General features: G+C 40.7%; 1 protein-coding gene across 5 annotated transcripts in view; it reads right to left on the bottom strand.

Annotated features, from left to right (window-relative positions):
* Positions 1-22092, bottom strand: part of VPS13B (vacuolar protein sorting 13 homolog B) — a 667453-nt gene that overhangs the window by 299637 nt on the left and 345724 nt on the right. For 3 of the 5 annotated variants that reach the window (XM_056124949.1, XM_056124951.1, XM_056124950.1), the window contains exons 25-28: positions 9055-9226; positions 8627-8741; positions 6211-6352; positions 2344-2752 (exon numbers count right to left, since the gene is read on the bottom strand). In XM_056124949.1, coding sequence (XP_055980924.1) covers positions 2344-2752; positions 6211-6352; positions 8627-8741; positions 9055-9226 — 838 coding nt within the window. Of the gene's footprint in view, positions 1-2343; positions 2753-6210; positions 6353-6874; positions 6942-8626; positions 8742-9054; positions 9227-22092 lie in introns of those variants that run through there. The other 2 variants (XR_008793959.1, XM_056124953.1) reach the window with 2 other exon arrangements.

The raw sequence follows: 22092 nt of genomic DNA, 5'->3' as shown, positions 1-22092 counted from the left end.
ACACATAAACAGACCTGATGAAATGACAGGGAATGGACATGCAACTGCTTAGGAAGAGTGTTCCCGCCTCATCAGGCCTCCTGCTAGGATGTTCAGGGGTGAGAGCGGGGTGGCCACTTGAGGAGCTTAATCAGCATCCTGAACGTCCAGCCTCTGAAAAAGTGTACTGTGACTTCTAAAAACTTTTATTTCGTTTTTTTTTTTTGTACCACCACACCCATCTAGCAGTGCTCAGGGCTCTGAACTATGGGATCACTCCGGAGGGACTCAGGGGACCATATGGGGTGCCGGGGATCTAGCGCAGGTTGGCTGTGTGCAAGGGAAACACCCTACTGGCTGTACGATTACTCTGGCCCCTTCAGAAGTTTAAGATAAATATGTGACTTATTAGCAGTCATGTCTGATTTTTATACCCACCGTATGTATCTGCATACTGGGGTCACAAAAAATTCTCAAAAGAAGAAGGAATATAATGAAAAAAGCCTCCCCGCCAACACACACACCATGATGAATCAGTCTTTTTGTAGGAATTTTTTTTTTGTATTAATGTTTTTGAGCAACACCTGGTCATGCTCAAGGCTTATTCCCAGCTTTGCCCTGAGGGATCAGTGCTGGTCAAGCTCAAGGAATAGGAGGAAAAGCCAGGAACTGAACTCTGATTGGCCAAGTGCAAGGGAAACATCCTAACTATTCCAGACACTCAAGATTATTTTCTCAAAAGTACTTAGGCACCTGAATTTTGGAATTATACCTGAAATACAGTACAACTAGAAAAGGAGAGAGGGAGAGAAGGAACCTGGAAGAGAGAGAAAGGGTGAAGGGGAGGGACAGAGAAAGGAAGGCTGGACAGAGAAAATGAGCAAGGAAAAGGAAGGATGAAGGATGGAAGGAAGGAACGAAAAGAGGAGGGAAGCAAACAAAAATACAGATTTTAGAATAAGGTAAGTAGTGAAAATCAAGACAATAATTCAAAGTGGAGATTTTCCGAGTGATAGTAGCCAAGTTAAAAGTTTTAAAAAATAAGCAAAATTATGTGACAAGTTAGTCTAACAAGCAAACCAAAAAAACCAGATAAAATAATGTCATATTGTTTTCTTCCATTTCTGTAAATGGTCAGATTTTTATTCCTTCTGACATGCATACAAATCAATGAGGCGCAGAACCTGTTTCAATAAACTAGTGCTGGGTAGACAGAAAAATGCAGGCAGGGGAAGCAATGAACCCCTGACCCCAGCTCCAGGAGCTCCTGCAGCTCTTCCTGCCTGGGAATAAGTAGCACAGGGCTGTGTTAGAAAAGGCCCAGGAAGGCACACTTTAGTGCTTCTCAAGTACAGAACCCTACAGACACATCCACCAGAGGACCCATCCACCCAACTCTCTGCATATCCCTGAAAGGATGATAAAGGAGGGCTTGGAAGGGAGCATTGTGCTCCAGCCCCGAGAGACGGGTGGCAGATGAATGAATAAACAAAATGCGGCACATCCATACAATGGACTGTTACTCAACTCTGAAAAGGAACGGCACATTCTGGCATGTACTACGCGAAAGGGCCTTGAGAATATTAGGCAGCTGGCTAATCTGGCTTTGAAACCCAGGCACCGCATGTGGTTCCCTGAATTCTACCAGGAGTTATTCCTGAGCACAGAGCCAGGGTATGCCCTGACAGTGCCACATGTAAGGTGGCCACCAAACCAAGCATTAACTGTCTCCATGTGCCTAGTTGCCCCACTGTTTGCAGATGGTAAATCAAAAAGATGGTTTGAAAATCTCAGTGATCTTCAGTGTCTGCTCCACATTTTCTATGGTACTGGGACAAGGCTAATATTTATGACTTTCAACCTGATTATCAAAGAACTTTATTTTAGAACCCTGTAGACTGCGCACTCCCCATGCTGCTTTACTATGAATTACGCTGTCCAAGCATTCATTAGATTGTCACACAAGAAAGGACAATGATAGGAAAAGGTCCCACCGTCACTGCCCCTGTGTGAATAGCCTCTTCCCAACCCGTGGCTGGTCTCTGTTTTCATCACGGGGATATGCTCAACAAAGAAAAAACCTCTGTATTCTTCACTTTGCATACATTCTACAAACTACTGTGAAATATACAGTGCTGCCAGGAGATATCAGGCAGAGAATATTATTTGCACAATCAAATTAAGCAATTTTATGACATTCTCTAGCAAAAATCAGACAAAAAGGGACCTATTTGGAGTAAGAACCGTTAAGAGAAACACACATTAGCTCTAGATATAAGTACCCTATGTTAAAAAAAAAAACGAAATTCTTCAAAAGAAAGTTATTTGAAATCCAACCAGAAAAATTCTGAAGACAATAAATACCTTCAGTAGTTGAGTGTATTTCTTCTGATTTTGGAACAAAAATTCTGATCACACTGGTGTTGATATAAATTAGAGGTAAACTGCGTGAAGTCAGTGTATGAGTTCTCATGGGTTGACCAGAAGATTTCCTTTTTTCTTTTTGGGTCCTTGGCAGTTTTGCTTGAAATATACTTGCAATGGCATTAAGCAAAGGAAAACAAAGGACAATGTCAAAGGCTTGTGCTGAAAGAAGAATTTCATGAAGAAAATGAGGGGAACCATCTGTTAAACCTTCAGATAACTTATGAAAACTTCTTCGCTCATTTCTTGAGGTTAACTTGTGGCGGACATTTTTTGTTACAGCTTTTGTATAAGTCAAAGAGAGAAATCCATGCTGCTGATGAGAACCATCTAGAAGTTTTGCAGTTGTCTGTTCCAGAAAAAGGAAACCACAATACACATTTCATTAACAAAAAGGAAGGAGAAATTAGAAGTACTTTAAAGCAGAACATGATCTCAGTATTACACAATGTTATTATGTGCACACCTCTTAAGCGTATTTCAAACCAATTCTAGAGAGGAAGCAAAAACCAAGACTGCTCAAATGGCTCAAGTGATAAAACCCTGCATCCCGGTTCGAGATCTTGAGAGCATTAAGCTCTTTGTGCCTTTTTCCACCACTTTTGCATTTTCTGTTAACGTCCAGCCTTTGGGAGCAATCATCTCCCGTTTTATCTTCCCACTCTCTTATTTTGGGGGGTCTTGCCAGTGATGCCCCTGGCAGGGGCCTCTCCCACCGCTTGCCTATGGCTCCAGGCTAGGGCCCAGCAATGCATTGCTGCTGTTTCACTGGTACTGCACCAGGTGCTCAGAAGACCATGCCATGCTGGGTGTTGAACTTAGCACCCCACACACAGGAGGAATGAACTCCACGCCTCTAAGTTCTCTCCCAGGTGCTATCTTCCCACCTCTGGCCTTTTTCTTTGGGATTACCGATATACTGCCATTATATGGGTCACAGAGGGGTCGTTCATACAGAAAATGGAAATAGTCATATTTGTTATCAACAACCTGAATAGACAAGATATTTGTCAGCACTTCACCTAACATTTATAAAAACTATTTTTTTATTATATTGGCTAAGTTAAATTAAAAGACCCATTAAAAAAGCCTCACTGACACTATGCTTTAATAACTATTTCATGCTTGTTTACTGGAAATGGCAACATGATACAAAAATAAAACATTTGTCTTCCAGAATTTGTCTATGTTCAGTGGGTTATCACATTGTTTATAAATTCTATCCAGTCTTCTACAAGTGATATTACTTTGGCTTAACACCATACTAATACACACACAATATTTGATTAAGAACGAAAATCATGTCATTGTAACTTCAATATTCTGACAAGCTCATGTAATTAAACACTCATATTCAAACTATACACTATAAACAAATCACAGTGAAACTTCTAAGAGCAAGTTAAAATGTATTTTTTGCTTTTCTATGAGTATGTGAAAAGTGTAGTTCTGTAAAAGTTCTTACTGAGCTTTGACAATGCAATTATTAGATGTAAAATCCTATTTTATGAATTTTTTAAGTTATTATACTTCATATCTCTTCTCTCTTCCTGAGGCCTGATAGAAATAATTTTTTTTCTTTTCCTTTGTTTTCTTCTTTTCAACAGAAAAAACTTTTAAGAACGATCTGTGTTTGTTTTTTTTTGGGCCACACTCAGCAGTGCTTACCGGCTACTCCTGGCTTAGTGCTCAAGGGACTGCAGAGCGCCAGGGATCAAACCCAGGGTTCCCATGTCAAAACCTGTGCGCCAGCCCTTTGAGCCATAGTTATTTCCAGAGGAAGACTAAACTGGGGAAGAAAGATGCAGAAATGGAATCTAATAAGGAGGAAACGCGGGAGCTGAGGGGCAGTGAGACAGTGGCCGGCCGGCTGGCTGGGGACCTGCTTCAGTTTCCGTTGCTTCTCCCCAGGCCGTGTTGCCAATCACTCAACGTACAATGTGAGAATAAGAGATCTGCAATCCGAGAACCCTTTCCTTTGTCCCTTTTTTTGGGCTTATTCCGGGCTCTGTGCTCAGGGATCACTCGTGATGGAGCTCAGGGATCAAATGCAGAGCCGGGGGAGACCCTGCCTAACTGTCTCTGGTCTTACAGGGCTTTGCACTTAATCTGGGTTTTTCAAAGGAAAGGGAGGTAAAATTTATCTCTGCTCTGCAGCACTGTAGCACTGTCCTCCCATTCAACGATTTGCTCGAGCGGACCCAGTAACGTCTCCATTGTGAGACTTCTTGTTACTGTGTCTGGCATATCGAATACGTCACGGGGAGCTTGCCAGGCTTTGCTGAGCGAGCTACCGAGAGTACCTGGCCTGCACCTTTGCTCCATCTTTAAAAAAGCTAATTGCCCAGCCACGAAAAAACTTAGGAAGCTGGAGTTAAACAGAAGTGCAATATAATCACGTTTCATAGAAATGTCTTGCCCTCAAGCATGTTTTATTGTCCTCGCTTTCTCACTGCTTCTCTTTCCCTTTACTGAGATATTCGATAGTCCAAACAAACACCCAAAGAATACAGTAAAGCTAGGAAAATATAACCAGACTCATTGCCCAGTCTGGAAAGTGAGAGCTAGAGGTGCAAGGTGCATTTACAGCCCCAGTGGAGGGGACCACAGCATTGCACTGAACTGGTGTTGAAATAGAATAAATTAAAAATCTGAACAACCCAACCTAGATACTCATTCATAACAAACACTTAATCCTGAAAACAGTATAAAAGGTATTTCAATACCTAAATGTTTTGGCTCAAGAAATATTTTTAAACTCTGACTATGAATATCACTTATCATAAGTTAATAACACTTTACATTGTAGAAAATGAAAATTCAGAGAGCAGTGACACATTTTAATTGCTAATGAAAATTAGAAAAGTTGATAAAAATTGACATAGCATTAAACATAGAATTTTTTATAAATACATGTTAAAATTATCAATATTGCTTCTCATAGACAGCAACATTCCAAGAGGACAAAATAAATCTTAATAGGCCTTCCAGTGTCATTAAAGTCACATTTAGAGAAATCAAATCAGAAACAACCATTTGTCCACACACATACAACATTGAACATTAAGTGGAGGAACATAATTACTTAAAAATTTTGACTTTTATAATGTTGAAGAAATATCTTAAATCCTTCTTGTGTTACAAAACAGATAGAGTACATAGTTTACATGTGCTGAGAAAATACTTGTATTTTCAGTGATTTAACAAAATCTTAAGGGAATCGTAATTATCATGGTGATAATCTGTTCCTAATATTGAAAAATAATTATAATAAGCTAAATAGCTTAGTTAGGTATAGTGTACCAATAGAAAATTGGAAGACCTCAATGTTGAAAAGTCAGTGGTACACAGTGTGGCATTCATCTATCCGGTCAATGTCATACAGTCTTGTCCAGATAGAAAAGGGGGCCAAAGGAGCCACCGTGAATTTGTTGTGAGAATGGCAGAATAATAGAAAAAGCAATCAAGTACTATGTAAAAGCACTAACAGAAGTAGCAGGTTCAACTCTTGATTATTCAACATGTGCACAATTCGAAAGAAAACTGAACACAATGTCTTTGGATTTTCTTATGTGACGCTAAAAATAGTTTGTGATTACAAGACCAGTGGCAAACAGCTTATGCAAGTAACTCAGAAACGTATCATAGTGGAAGGCCAGTCTATAATTTAAAAATATGATAGTGCTCATTTGCAAAGTAGGTGAAACAGAGGAAGACGAAAATCAAGAGTTGACTTTATAGATAAATTCCTTCTCTGGGTTCCTGATAATGGGTGTTCTGTAGCAAAATTTAAAAATGATTTCTTACAGAAGGAAAGAAGCCAGAGTAATTACTGAAAGGGTCCTGCTTGCTGCTGGGTCGAACCAACAAGGTGCGTCTGTTCAGCTTGTCAGTACAGGAAAGGAAGACACCTCCATATTGCCCCAGAGACCAACACTCTTCCCCAAGGCTTGAGGTGATGCACAGGAGCAAAGGCGGTGAAAAGACAAAAAGCAATAAGAGCCATAAGCAAAAAAATCTTAATGATTTTAACTTTGCTCAAGTTTGCATAGGCTTGAGCCACTGCTAGGAGTGGCCTCTATACCATCTTCCGCAAAAGCATCGTGAATGGAAATAAAAAATAACTAACTGCCTTTAGTGTAAAATTCTGACTTTTAGAACACAAACTTACTCATCCATTGAAAAAGTTTCCACAGTCATTATGATAATGCATTAATGAGAAAGTACAGTAATAAAAGTAACCCTACCTTTGTCGTTTTGAAAAAGTGAATTGCCCAAACAGGAAAAGGGTTACAAAATATAAGCAGCTTAAAATAAGTTTTATTTTTAATGTAACTTTGAAACAACAGGTCAAAAAAGAATTTGCACTGAGGTCCAATTCTTGTAACCATTTAGCCCTATTTCATGAAAGAACAAAGATAAACAATTTGTATTTTATTTTTAAAAATCATAATTACTAAATGAGTCTCACCACAGGTTTTTCTTTGCACTGTAGAAATACTCCTTCAAAATGTCCTGACTGCCAACCTTCCCCTGGCCTGGAAAACATAAGTTCACCTTATCTGTTCTCTTCAATTTTTTCCAAGTTAAAAATTCGAGCATATGTAACTATTTCCAACATTTATGATATAAGCAACACTACACTGAACTAAAACGTGGATCTCATCAGTAGAACAATTCATGTTAGCACCATAACCTGGTATTTCTTACATACAAACATTTAACTTACTAATAAACTTCATATATATTTGGCTGCTTTTTTTTTCTGTCTCACCCTTGAGACTGTAACGTCCAGGAGGGTATGATTTGTGTCTAGATTTTCTTAAACACTATTATCTGAAATGTTTATCATAATGCTTAGCACTTGACACAGACTTAATAGTATAATTAAATGAATGAATAAACATATCATATAAATACTAATTCAAAATAATAGCAAACAATACAGAACAAAGATTATAATATTTATATTATATTACCAACACATTTTCAGCTATAATACTTATATATGATTTGCCAAGATTATTTTGACAGATATACCATTCAAAAGGAATTAAGCAGCTAAACTTTCTATCAACAAAATTTAATTACTCACTATAATTGGCAATTATATGTTTCAGATTATGCCATTATAATCTTATATTCAGCAAAATATATTTTATAAATATGCAGCAAATATATTTTACAAATAAAATATTTTTTTCAGTAAAATACTTTGAATTGCATAAGATTTTGGCTAAAATGGTATCAATTACATGGATTATCTTTCAATTAAAAGAGTACTCCAATGAGAGTCAATAAGCAAAGGGGAGGAACTATACTTTCATTTGGGAGAAAACGACAAAATGCAAAAGAGACAGTTTAAATTACAAAAGAGATCGGGAAAACACTGAAAATCTTTTGACTTATATTATTATTATAAATAATACACCATTTTGCCTGATTATTTTTATAAATAATCCACTACATAACACTACTTTGATAGAATTATATCTGAGGGGCTCCAGAGTTGGGCCTCAGGCATCGGTGTGACCATCCAGCAGGACCCAGACACCTGGGCAAACGGTCCAAAGCCAGGCTCTGGGCCTGGGTCTCAGTTAGTCCTGTGGGGCTGGGAGCCCCCAGGGTGACACAGAATAGTGCTCCGGGCCTCCAGGGCTATACTCAGAAGTGCTCAGGGCCACAGGGGTTAATGTGCTGGCGTGGAACGAGGATCAGACACAAGAGCCTCTGACCTGTACTATCTCTTGGGCCCTTGATAGAGATATTTCAGGGAAGGAGAAATGCGGCTGCAGGAATATCTACTGCAGGTGAGTCACCTGTGAGACATCAGTCTCCCAAGTGCAGAACACCTGGCAGGTGGTTTCCTTTCCCTCTAATGATCCTACTGGCTTGGGAGTACCCAGGAAACATCAAAGCCATCAGTGCTGTCCGGGTCTGAGCAAATGCACATCTGCACCAAACTGCACTGAATGACTAGCAGAAGCAGTTTATTTCATTAGCATGATAATGTGGGTATTTATGAATGGGCCTGTCATCTCATCAAATATTATTATATTCTATATATTAAGAATGACATACAAATTAAGCAAGTTATCTGTCAAGAACACTCTATGGGAATGCTGCTTTTAAAAAAATAACTAATTGAGTTAAAATAAAAAAAAGAAATCCTCATATGTCTTTCTTCCCCAAAATACAGATTTTCCCCTTACTTATTACTTACCTGCTTCGATAGTGATCGATATTGAAACTTTCAATTTTGCATTTTACTTTGGTATATACATCCTGGACATCTATGGAAGCACTGAGATCCTCAAGTTCACTGACCATGCAAAGCTCTACAATAAGAAGCGAACAGAAATATTCACAAAAGCTTCACAGTTAAGGTAGATACTAACTTTAAAAACAGAAATTAAAGATCTTTGCAATTTTTCAGTATCAATCAGACTAGTAAAGAAATTATGCTGGCTTTTAGAAGTAAGTTTTATTTCAAAAAGCAAAATTTAGGTATTTTATACAGCAAGTTACTATTAACTGAAATATGCTGCTAAGATATGATAGCATAAAACTAGGTTCTGTTATTTTTGCTAAGAATAGTATTCGTATTCAATACTTATCTTGCGGTAGAAAAAAATCCCCATAATTCCATACCTGTGCCTTGATTTTCAGGATCTGGAGCAAAGAGCTTTATAGTGATTTTGGGGAGCACCCACTGCATCCATAGACTCACACGTCCACTGGATCCCCCAATATTACTCGTAGTTTGTTCCAAGGTGACAGAATCTGAGAATGGGGAATCATCACCAGCTTGTACAGAATCTCCCTGGAATGAGAAACAGCACTATTTGGTAACTGAAAGAAGGGGAAAAAAAACCACTAAAAATATTTAATTCAAAATCTGTATATTTATAACATTTCCATCTTCTATAATGCACATACTGATACGCTCATCTTATTGCTGCTAATTTTCATACACAGTGCTCATCATATAAACACACTGATCAGACGGTTTGATTGCTACGAGGAACATGCCCATCATCCTGGTACAGCACCAGAATAACGCAGGGCACCCCAGTGAATACTTCCTTGGAGCAGGGTTTGCAAACTAGTGCCAAAGGACCAATGTGAAAATAAAATGTATTCACTCACAGCCACTTCCATTCATATCTCCATTGTTGGTGGCTGCCAAACAGAAGAACTCAATAGTTTCTTTAGAAATACTCTGAGTTCAAAAGCCAAATATATAGGTGAATTCTCTCAAGCAAAGGCTTGTCTAAGACAGTAAATATAACAAAAAAAAAAAAAAAAACCACACAGCATATATAGTCTAAGAAGGAGCAAAAACATCTGTCAAAATTCCCACGTTCTAAAATAAGGAAACATTAAAAAGTCACTGGACTGGACACTGTCACTTCATGTGTTGGTAGCTCGGTTGCTTCTCGCCCCTTCCCCTTTGCTGCAGTGGCCAGAGCCATGAATGGGGCTGACACTAACTGCTCTGCAGTGCTCTGTGGGGCCATACCGTAGACAGGGAGCCACCCGTGTGGGGTGTGGACTGTGACACCAGGGAACACAGAGTGCCGCTGGGGTCACACCCCGCACGTGGATGGTGTCAGGGCCGAACCGGGACTGGTTGCTCGCAAATCTGCTCTCAGACAACTGAGCCACGCGCCCCAGTGTCCAGTGGGAAGTCTCTGAACTAGAGGTACAGGGCATTAGTCTACTATCAACTGCACTGAATCCCGGGGAAGTATAAACCCTCACACATCTGGTACTTCACAAACCAGTCACGGCTAAAATAGCTGTTAAGTTCATTAGAGTCTTTAAAAAAAAAACACTCGTCATTACAGCAATTATTTCTTGAAAGTTGTTACACATCAGTAAGAACATGAATATAAAGTGATCATATAATAAATAATTCACAAGCACCAGCTATAATGGTAACAAACTGAATCAGAACTGAATCACTGCATAGGAACCTTTAAACTTGCATTCATCTTTCTATGTTTAGGACATTTGTCATGTCTCCTATCCCTCCTGCTATCCTATCACTGCTGCTTGAATGTCCCAAACAACAACAACAACAAACAAAACAAAACAAAAAAACTAAGTAGTCAGGATCAATAACCCACAGGCAGGAAAGATCATCTTTTAGAACAGCACAGAAGATACATTATTATCAGTGTTACTCCACGGAAAAAAATCCTCGAGAAGGCACCTAAAAGCAAGGAAGGTAATAATAAAAGTGCAACAGAATGGAATTAAAAACGCTGCTTTCGTCACCTCCCACTTGGCATCAAGACAAAGGTATATTCAGCCCCAGTAAGAAGTTTTAAATATTTTTCGTTTGTTGCCGGTTGGCTGGTTGTTCTGTTTCGGGGCAACACCCCACAGAGCTCAGATGCAGAACCCGGAGCGCCTGTTTGCAAAGCCTGGGCGCCAGCCTTCTGAGTCATCTGCCAGACTTCAAAGTTTTTATCTTTACCTCATTTTTACAACACTGGTCAAGGAGAAGACAATTCAAGTTCCTTGAACTCCCAGAAGGAGACCAAGCAGGGCCGATTTTGACAAAACAACAGGACGTGTTTATCACTGGAATACGGAGGCACCAATCACAGTGAAGCAAAGTGTCCTTCCTGTGATTTATTGTGACAGGAAATGATAGACTTGAACCTGCAGATAATCTAGTCATTTCTTGTTCCAATTACACCAAGCAATTGACTTGCTGGTTTTGTGATGTTTTCATCTAAACGCTTCTCCAAAATAAATGGTCCTAATTCTGCAACTAAAATTCCCAGAATTTGAGAAACCATAAAAAAATATGACTTTTTGGTTAGCTGTCTAAAGTAACACATTTAATGAAAAGCACAAACTAACCCCCCAAAGGATGCATTTTACCAAGTCAAACACAATAAAAGACAACATAATGTAATCAGTATGCCTTTCCATATGAAATAGGTTCTTATAGGAGAAGCATTCATGAATAATATTTTCCTTCCCTCAATGGGAAGAACATAATAATAACAAGAATGGAAATTACAGAGGAAAAAGCATCTCAAATCAATGAGACTCTGGTTTTTCACACTACTAATTCTAGTCAGTGGGATGGCAAAGAAAACTATGGCTTCAAATTACTGAGTAAACACTCCTGAGAAAAAGTTGTGCCTTCCTTCCTAGTGCAGTTTCAACTTTCATTTTGGATTTACAGCATTTGGTGTGGTATTGTTAAATATGTTCGTGCATAATTTTCTGCTCTATTTCCAAATCTATAGCAAAATGAGAGCCAGAATTGGAGATGATGAAAATGGAGATTTTCCCACACCTCCTTAAGCCAAATTCTAAAATACACAGTTCAATTCTTTCACCAATTTGTTGCAAATTGACCAAAATGCTGAGTTTATTTTCTTAGCTCAGTTTATCTTTGTTCTTCAGGAAGAGCGAACTCTTCAGTTCTTCATCCTTGGCCTGCTTCAGAGCTCAGGGATAGTCATAAATTTTGGCCAGGTTACTACTCTCCTTTTCAAAAATAACTCCAGTGTTCTTGTTCAATAATAAAACTTCCCAAAGGGCTAAACACTTGCACCGCTTTTAGTACTTCAGTTAACAGTAACAAGTGGTCTGCTGTGGTATCTCCTACCTTTGCTGTTTCAGAGCAGGGGTGGAAAGCCTAATTAATTGCTTCATAACTCATATTAGCTTATGCCTCTCAATCACATTTCCCCTCTGCCCACCACTCAGAAGGAGACTCTGGAAACTAAAGTTATAGTCACTGAAAAATATGGTGTCCCCTACCATGTCACTGTGAAAGGAATTACTCAGACATAACTGAAAGTATAAATTATTTAAGAATTGGAGTTTAAAGTAAAAATCATCCAAGGATCATATAAACAATCAATTCTACTTAATACAAACAAGGGCTGGAGTGATAGCGCAGCGGGTAGGGCGTTTGCCGTGCATGTGGCCAACCCGGGTTCAATTCCTCTGTCCCTCTTGGAGAGCCTGGCAAGCTCCCGAAAGTATCCCACCCACAAGGTAGATCCTGGCAAGCTTCCCGTGATGTATTCATTCGATATGCCAAAAAACGTAACACCAAGTCGCACAATGGAGACTATTGGTGCCCATTCAAGCAAATCAATGTACAATGGGAGGACGGTGCTACAGTGCTAATACCAACAACTGGCAGAATATTTTTAATTCATTTATAGAAAATTCTTTGAGTTGAAGCGACTTATATTATTTACTTATTTAATTTTGCGGCTTGGGTCACACCCAGCAATGCTCATGGGTTACTCCTAGCTCTGCACTCAAGAATTACTCCTGGCGGTGCTTGAGGACTATATGGGATGCTGGGAATCAAACTGGGTTGGCCGATTACAAGGCAAACGCCCTACCCAGTGTGCTATCACTCTAGCCCCTGAAACAATTTAAAAATAATAGGTTTTCCCAATTCAGCAAGAAAAATGACTTTGAAAAGTCATCTTTAATGAACTTTTTCAATGCGAGTCTAAAGGGAAATTTTTAAAAATAAAAACTGCTATTTTTCAATGGTCTCCAGACAAACTCAAGAAGTACAAGGTAATCTCAGAGTGATAGTTTGTATTTTAAAACTATTTGAAATTTTAAAATCAAGGGCAGAGTAATAGTACAGTTGGCTATCTTGGCATAAAGGCCTTTGCCCTGCACACAACCAACTTGGGTTCTCTCTCTGGTACTGCACACGGTTCCCCTGAGTACAGCCAAGAGCGATCCCTGAGCACTGCCGGCCATGGACCAACCCCACCACATGCCTCAAATTTATTTATGTTTTTTTTCCTTTTTTTGGGGGGGGGGTCACACCTGGTGATGCACAGGGGTTACTCCTGGTTCTGCACTCAGGAATCACCCCTGGCGGTGCTCAGGGGACCATATGGAATGCTGGGAATCGAACCCGAGTCGATTGCAAAGGCTCTACCCGCTATGCTATTGCTCCAGCACCCACATGCCCCAAATTTAAAACCCAAACTCAATAGACCAATACTTGAGACTAAAGACATTTTCTGATGGTTATCCTGAAATTTACAAAAGAAATTATAAAAACACTTTGAAGTATTCAGTTTGAATGGAACATTTTGCTGATTAGTGCATAAAAGCTAACATTCATTTTCCTAACGTGCTCTGACATGGGGGGAGGCACAAGAGAGCACTGCCCCTTTTAGACAAAGGGTCAATTTCGTGGGAGGACCTGAGTGTAGAATGAACGTGACCTCAATTCCTTTATGAGTTATTTTTGATGGAGGTGATGTGATTGACGGTGCTGCTAATGATAATCTTGCCTGTTCATGCTTCCGACACCCCCCCACCCCCCGACAGCTGAGCGTCCACTTCCCTCCACCTCTGTCCCAATGGTTCCCCTGCTCAGTTTCAGTTCTGTGGATCAACTCTCACTCCGGTCATTTTGGCCGTTTGTTGCTCCTTTACTGTGTATCCTTATATCCCACTTTTCTTTGTAAAGAGAGATCATTCTTTATCTATCCCTCACCTTCCAACTGAGCTGAACCAGCATGCTATCCTCTACTTCCATCCATGAAGGTGAAAATTGCGGAATTAAGTATTTTCTTTCCCCATTGTATAACTGTACCATAACTTGTTGATCTGCGTATCTGTGGCTGGACATTTCAATTGTTTCCATATCTTGGCTGTTCCCCTAAGCGCGTAATGAACAGAGGCGTGCACATGCCTTATAAATTAATGTTTATGTGTTTGGGGAGTAGATACAAAGAAGTCGTATTGCTGTTCTAATCTAACTTTCTCAGGAAATCTCCATATTGCTTTCCCTATTGGCTGAACCAGTAGACCTTCTTACCAAGAGGGTCCCTCTCACCGCATCCCTGCCTACACTGGTCATTTCCAGAGTTTTTATATATGCCATTCTCACTAGCATGAGATGTTTTTCATTGTTTTGATCCGCATTTCTCAAATGCTAAGTGACAATAAACACTTTTTCACATGCCTACTAACCATCAGTAAGTCTTCTTTGTGGAAGTGTCTGTTCATCTCCTCTTCCTATTTTTGAGTGTGGTTACTGGAAAATCTTGTTGAGCTTTGTGAGTGATATATAAATCTTGGATATTAACTGCATTTAAACTAAGGGTGTGATTCAGAGACTTACACATGCTTGGATGCATGGGATCCTGAGTCCATAGCCTGCACCCTCCCTCCTCCTCCGTCCCTCACCCCCCCCAAAAAAGAGGGATCTATATATCTGCATATAAAGATTTCCATGGAGAGCATCTCCCCACAAGACCTACCATTCATTTCTGTTGCTGCTTGTTGCTGGCTATTATTGTGGGGGCGATGATAGGGGGTGGCTGGGCCATACCAGAAGTCCTTAGGAATCACTTCTGGCAGTGTTTAGGGTCAAGATCAAACCAGGGTGAGTGCAAGAAAAGCACCTTAACTCTGGCCCCTTGACCTCCGGACTGAATGCTCTAATCTTCTTTCAAAGGACATGGTGGAACTGAAATCCGCATGCCCTTGTTTTACTGTATTTTCACAGGAAATTTCTAAAACAGAGTCCCTCCTTCTTCCTTAGTTCTAGCTAAACTTACTTAAATACTTATCTCTGGGATTTCAAGGTTCTTGACTTTTTTTTTAATTATATCACTGTTTGTTGTTACATTATTGGGAACTTTACAGGCAAAGTATTGCCATATGAGTTTTCCTGTTCCCACAGAGAGGAAATGGGGTCCAAGTTTTGCACACATTAATTCTCAACTTCAACCTTACCTTCTAACTTTGGGCAAAATTCCCTTTGGAATTTTTGGTAACTCTTGGGTAAAATTCCCTTAGAATTCTATGGACATACTCCTTGGTATTAGCAATAAAAACAAAAATTCTAACTGTAAAACTGAGAAGCGCAGGGGGAGGGAACGACGGGAGCAGCAGGAACGAGGTGCCCATGCACAGAAGTGCTGTGAAATCTCAACACCGGCGGATGTGGGGAGCAAAACGCATTTGAAGCAGCATGGCCTTCTACTCCTAAAGCAGTATCCCAAAGCAACGTTTCCCCATTACTAAGGACTTAATCCAGTTTCTGGAAGTACACGAATGAGTCCACAGATCTAAGAAGAATACAAGATTGGCATATTCAAAACAGAGAATAAAACCCAAATGGAAAAAAAACCCTTCATAGACATAGTTTTATGTATTTATATCAGTACAAAATATATGTGTGCTATTTTAAAGAACATATGCCTCTTTATACCCTTGCACAATAAATCAGATTTAATCCAGTCACAATATGAGCTGATATTCCAAAGTCATTTATCATCCCTGTATTCATGAAGAATAAACTTGAAATGGGCTCTGTATCAAACACAGTTTTGTTTGTTTATATTAAGGCTACCCTCTCTCTGTTAATACAGATGATAGATGGTGTTGGGGAGTTCTTATTTGGTTGCTGGTATGGTACTGAAAAGAACACAGTCTGATCATCGAGCTGTCAGGAGTGCACTGGCACGCATGTGGCCCGTGTGGCACCTGGGTTTGAACTCAAAGTTCTGTACTTGCAAGTCAAGTGCTTTAAGCCCCTGAGCCATTTACAGGCCCGGGGCAAACTACTGTGTAAAAGCCATAACTTTCTGGATGATTTGGGATAGTTGCACAATAATGTGAATGCATATGCCATGGGTCATTTTAAAATGGTATTTCCACGTTATGTTGAGTTGACCACAATAAAAGAGAACTGATAAAGTTAAAGAGAATATGAAATAGTAACTTTTCAAAACATTATTTTTAATCTGTACCAGTGTGTCACATTTTGGGTGGGATTTGTTTCTGTCATTTATGGGGGGGGGGGGATTTAGAAAGGATTCAGGCCTAGCAGGGATCAGAGACTGAGCCCAGAATTGGCCACATAAAAGGAAAGCACCTCAGCCTCTGTACTATCTCTCTGGCACCTTCATTAATTTCATTTCATACGGAATTTTAAGGGGCTGGAGCAATAGCACAGCGAGTAGGGTGTTTGCCTTGCACGTGGCCGACTAGGTTACCCGAGTTCGATTCCTCCACCCCTCTCGGAGAGCCCAGCAAGCTACAAAGAGTATTTCGCCCACACGACAAAGCCTGGCAAGCTACCGGTGACGTATTCGATATGCCAGACACAGCAAAACAACAAGTCTCACAATGTTACTGGGCCTGCTCAAGCAAATCGATGAACAACAGGAGGACAGTGACAGTAACAGTGACAGAATTTTATGGGGCTGGAGTGACAGCACAGTGGGTAGGGCCTTGCACATAGCTGACCCGGTTCAATTCAATCTTCTAGGACACAGCAAGATCAGGGTTGGAGTTGGGGTCAGGATTGGAATTTATATTCTCCACTTGGGGGGCAGTCCTGAGGTTAGAGTGCATGCAAGGTGACTGGTTCAGTCCCTGACAGCACACGGTCTTCAGGCAGTGCCAAGAAGCACTCAGACCCTTGCAGCCACTGTCTCTGTTGGCCAAGAATTGCCATGACTGGCCCTGGGCAACCACAAGCATCACTCGGGAGATTCCTCAAAAAAACCGTAGGCTCTCCGCGGAAGAGTCCATTCGCAACCTATGCCCATCTAGCCACAACCACGTCATTCTTCCCTCTTCCAATAATGAAGCTAAATTTCCATCCCAAAATAACACTCTCCAATTTAAAGGCTCTCTGTGCTTTATCCAAGTTCCTTTTCAATCAGGATTGCCTTCAGAATAGCCAGAGGAACTAATAGAGGATTTCCTACTGAAAATCATACTTTTGCAGAAGATGAAAGGATACTTCCTATCTCAATTTATGAAGACAGTTTAATCCTGATGCTAAACTACAACTAAATTAATGAGAAAGTAAAAGGCCAGAACCACTCATAAGTATAGATACTGAAACTCTAAACAGAACAGTAGCAAAGGCAATCTAGCAAGCTATAAAAAGATAATTTTAGGGACCAGAGCAATAGTGTGATGGGTAGGGCATTTGCCATACATGTGGCCAAGGTACCACCAAGGGGTCCCCACGTCCTGCCAAGAGTAATTTCTGAGTGCAAAACCAGGAACAACCCCTAAGCATCGCCGGACGTGACCTCCCCCAAACAAACAAACAAATAAGAACAAAAGAGGTAAGTTTACCAGAAGTGAGTTGGGTTTGTCCCAGAAATACAAGATCAGCTTCATATTGGAAAAACATTAAGTGTAATTAGCCATTTTAAAAGGATAAATGAGGTGGAAAGTATATAATTTTAATTGAATTAAACACATCAAATATAAGAGGCTGAAGCGATAGCACAGTGGGTAGGGTGTTTGCCTTGCATGCACCTGACCTGGGTTTGATTCCCAGCATCCCATATGGTCCCCTCAGCACTGCCAAGAGCTAATTCCTGAGTGCAGAGTCAGGAGCAACCCCTGGGCATCACTGGGTATGCCCTCTAAAAAACCCAAAAGCAAACAAACAAAAACCACATCAAATAGAAAAGAATATCTATTACATACTGGGCAAGAATTCTAAAATATCAACTGTTAGTGAAACTTAAAAACACACCAATATTTGACATGTCATGAATAGACTATATTCATAATACGTAAAATATGTACATGCTCTGTTAACAGTCTGACTCATTTAGAGATATCTGACCACCATCCCCATTTTTACCAACCAAGATGGTTGGACATGAAGGTTGAACAATGTGATGATCGGGAGATAAACACTCTCTCATAGCCTTCACCGACATACATGTATGCTGAACTGGTCCAGCTTTGCCAGACACAACTCGGGATTTCCGTTTTCTCGCCCACGCAATGCAGATGTGCTGTCAGTGACCTACCCAACAATTCCTTTCAAGAACAAAAGTGTGAGCTGATGGAATGTACAGAAAAATATCTGCCAAACAAGAAATACAATTCTTAGTGCTGAAAAAAAAAACAGAAAAAAATGGGGGGCTGGGGGGGGAGTCTGTAAGAAGAAATAGGAAAGTGGGAGATTAAAATGTTGCTAGTTTTCTCTAGGAAGGGCAAAAAGACACCTTTGAGAAAATAAATTACTAACATTCTATTTTCTGTTTAAAAGGCTACCATGGAAACTAAACACACTATTCTGATTTTCCCGCTGGTGCCCACATTCCCTGCCAAGACTTTTAAATATGTTTTAGCACACTGGGGGATGATATTAAGTGCCACTACGATTCTGGACTGTCCAAGCTAATATCAAGCAAATATACTAACATGATAAAAATGTGCTCTTCTGAGTCAGAAAATCAGTATTCAATAAATATTTTTAAAGCCTGGATTAGTCTCTTCTCTAGTTTTTATACCAAATACGTCAACCATCAGCTTTTGTTTTAAAATTATTTATTTTTGCTTTAAGGGTCACACCCGACAATGTTCAGGGGTTACTCCTGGCTCTGCACTCAGGAACTACTTCTGGTGGTGTTCAGGGGACCATATGGGATGCTGGGAATTGAACCCGAAGCAGCCATGTGCAAGGCAAACGCCCTACCTCCTGTACTATGACCCCAGCCCCTATCAGCTTATTTTCACAGGCAAAGAAAGCTGAAAATAGACTCTTGGTATTTCATAGGCTAACCTGTGTGAACTCTATATAGGAGTAACTGAACCCCCTCATTTCTGGCTGGTTTTACAAGAGCTGCAGGAGAGGAGCGGTAGGAAGACGAGGCACATTAGATGTCTCTCCCCGACCTGGAAGCCTGTCATTAACAACAGCATCCTGGTTTTACTAGTTCCAGGAACAAGACTTAACCCAGTATTTCCCTTTCTGGTCAACCCTTGTCTTTTTGTAAAACGCAAAAGAGAAAAATATAGGTTGAAAAGGCAGTATTTTCCTGACACAAAAGTCAAAGTTTTGTATCTGTTAAAAGACAAATCTTGAATTATTAGGAGTCAGAAAGGAGCAGAAAGCCTGCTAAGGGGTAGGAACTGGGGCATGCGGTAAGCAGAAATGCTGAACCCCCTGACGGTCAAGAGAGCTACTGCCCAAACCGGGCAAACGGGCCCCTTGGAAGGGGCTGGAACAGGGGCTGTTTCTGTTTGCTCCTTAAAGAAAGTAAACTTCCAGAGGAGGGGACGCTGAGCGATATTTTTTTAGAAGAAAGGGGCGACAGGTCAAAGACATTGGGGTACCTCTGACAGTGGTGGGGTGAAGGTCTTTAACACCCACTTAAGGTTCTAGAGAACAAGGAGAGTCTGGGTTAAAGAACGCTCTGCTACTTGGTGAAGCTAAAAAGAAGCAATTCCCTTCTCTCCTGCCAAGGAGGCAGCCCCTGGGAGGTTTCCAGATGGAATAGGGCCACAGCAGGAAGGGAGGAATAGAGCGGACCCCACCCCCACCTTCCAATCTCCCTGCCACCTTTCAGGATCAGCCACCTGCTGAATCCAAGTGGATTAGAAATCATTTAAGAAAGATTTAATAGGGGGCTGGAGCGATAGCACAGCGGGTAGGGCATCTGCCTTGTATGCGGACAACCCGGGTTCGATTCCCAGCATCCCATATGGTCTCTGGAGCACCCCCAGGAGTGATTCCTGAGTGCAGAGCCAGGAGTGACCCCTGAGCATCACCGGGTATGACCCAAAAAGCAAAAGAGAGAGAGAGAGAGAGAGAGAGAGAGAAAGTAGAGATTTAATAAATAGAATTCTTTTATTAACTGAGAAAATGATCTAGAAAGAAAACAAAGTTAACGACAATGGACCTACAAAAGGTAAAATTGGTGATAGTAGTGTAGTAGTGGGAGGTGGGGGAAGCAAGCAGAACCAAAATTGTAGGAAAATGGCTCCAAGGCACGGAGAGAGAAAATGAGAAGTTCTAGAAAAAGAGGCTAAAGATAACACACAAGTATTCTCAAATGATCGTCTGAAAATTTTTGAAGAAAAATACTCCATAAAACCTCGAGTGTGGAGCAGAACAAAGAACACATTTATTTTGGTGGCCACGATTAGCTTTACAAGTAACATTTTTCACAAAGTCGATTTCTAGAATCTGCCCGAGGGCATATATTAGGGATGCAGAATCTGAAGTCAGAGCTTTGCACTTGGGCTTTGCCATTTATGTCTAGAGCAGGAGCCGCCAATCTTTCAACAACAGGGTGGCTCTGGTCCGCAGACCAGTGTTGAAAACCACTCTCAGTTAAGAGCCAATAATTTCTTCAGGGACCCGGGGGTAATGTCTGTGGACCTGCAGGGACCAGTGGTTGGAAACCACTAATCAATATGACCTCAAACAAATCACTGAATTTCTGCAGCCACAAATTCTTCGCTGTAAAAAGAAAAACGATCCTACGACCCACTTTAAGATACTGACTTGGGGCCAGAAGACAGTGCAAAGTTTAGGGTAAATGCTCTGCTGCTTCCCGGTACCACAGGCCCACTGAGCACTGCCTGGTGGAGCACTGAGGAGTACTGCATCTGTGGGCCCTAGCATTCAACCAGCGTGCCCCCAGTCCCTGAGCACAGCTTGTGAAGAGTGCCCCAGCTCAAAAGGAGAGAGTTTGCAAAATGCTTTGCTTAGTGGGCACTAAAATAAAGCTAAAAGTTTTGCATATGTCTTAAGTATAGGCAAATTTCTGCAAACACACACTTCCAATTTAACAAGAAGTATTTAAGACTGAGACAACACTGGAATTTCCTAGTAACAAGGAATATTTAGTCATATGCCCCATGTAACTTGCTAATAGGTTTCCTTGACTAATTCTGTAATTATCTTGAGTAAATAAATACCTTATTTCAGTTTAAAGTTTAACTAACACTAAATATGAGGCATGGCTGCATTAGAGAAGGTTCAAACATCCTGATGACACAACCTAATATGGCACTCACGAAGAAGGAAAGGAGACACAAATTCAAAATAATTCTAGGGTCAAACAAACACTGTCCTCCCGTTGTTCATCAATTTGCTCGAGTGGGCCCAGTAATGTCTCCATTTTGAGACTTGTTGTTACTGTGTTTGGCATATTAAATACATCACAGATAGCTTGCCAGGCTTTGCCGTACAGGCGAGATACTCTTGGTAGCTTGATAGGCTCTCGGAGAGGAGCGGAGGAATCGAACCCGGTTTCGCCGGGCTGGCTGCATGCAAGGCAAACACCCTGCCGCTGTGCTATCGCTCCAGCCCTATTCTAGGGTAACAATTTTATTTAAATCCAACCCTCTGCTACTAGAGAAACAACAAGGGTGTTCAGAAAACATTTATCACAGAAATACTGCAGGCCAGACTCTCCTAACCAGAGTGTTGAGATACCACAAGAGGAGTGACAATTGTATGGAAATATGGACCCTTTGACTTGCAGAATTTCTGGGTTGAACCTGGAGTGAGGCGGAAGCCAATGACATACTTAGAATAACTTTAGAGACAAATACCATTTTCTGTCTGTGCAATGACACGCTAAAAAGCCAAGCAACACCAGTGTAGCGACTCTAAACTATACTGCACATCTTTAAAACTGTATGCAACCTGCTGCTAACACCTAGTAGCATTTATAAAATATCTTCCTGTAGGAAATAACAGGACAAAAACTACCAAGAGGGGCAACAGATGCTAGAACTTTCTAGGAATTGCTAGTCCAAGTAGGTAGAGAGGCGCTTCTGAATAAATTGAAATGAAACCTGTGCATGCATGCACCCCATGAACCCCAAGCCCTACCCATGAATTAGCTTCTTTAGTGATAAAATAATTAAAATATACAA

This window comes from Sorex fumeus, unplaced genomic scaffold, assembly GCF_029834395.1.
Source record: "Sorex fumeus unplaced genomic scaffold, SorFum_2.1 ptg000053l, whole genome shotgun sequence".
Classification (NCBI taxonomy): domain Eukaryota; kingdom Metazoa; phylum Chordata; class Mammalia; order Eulipotyphla; family Soricidae; genus Sorex; species Sorex fumeus.
The sequence above is the reverse complement of the archived record's forward strand: the minus strand, read 5'-3'. Positions and strand labels throughout refer to the sequence as shown.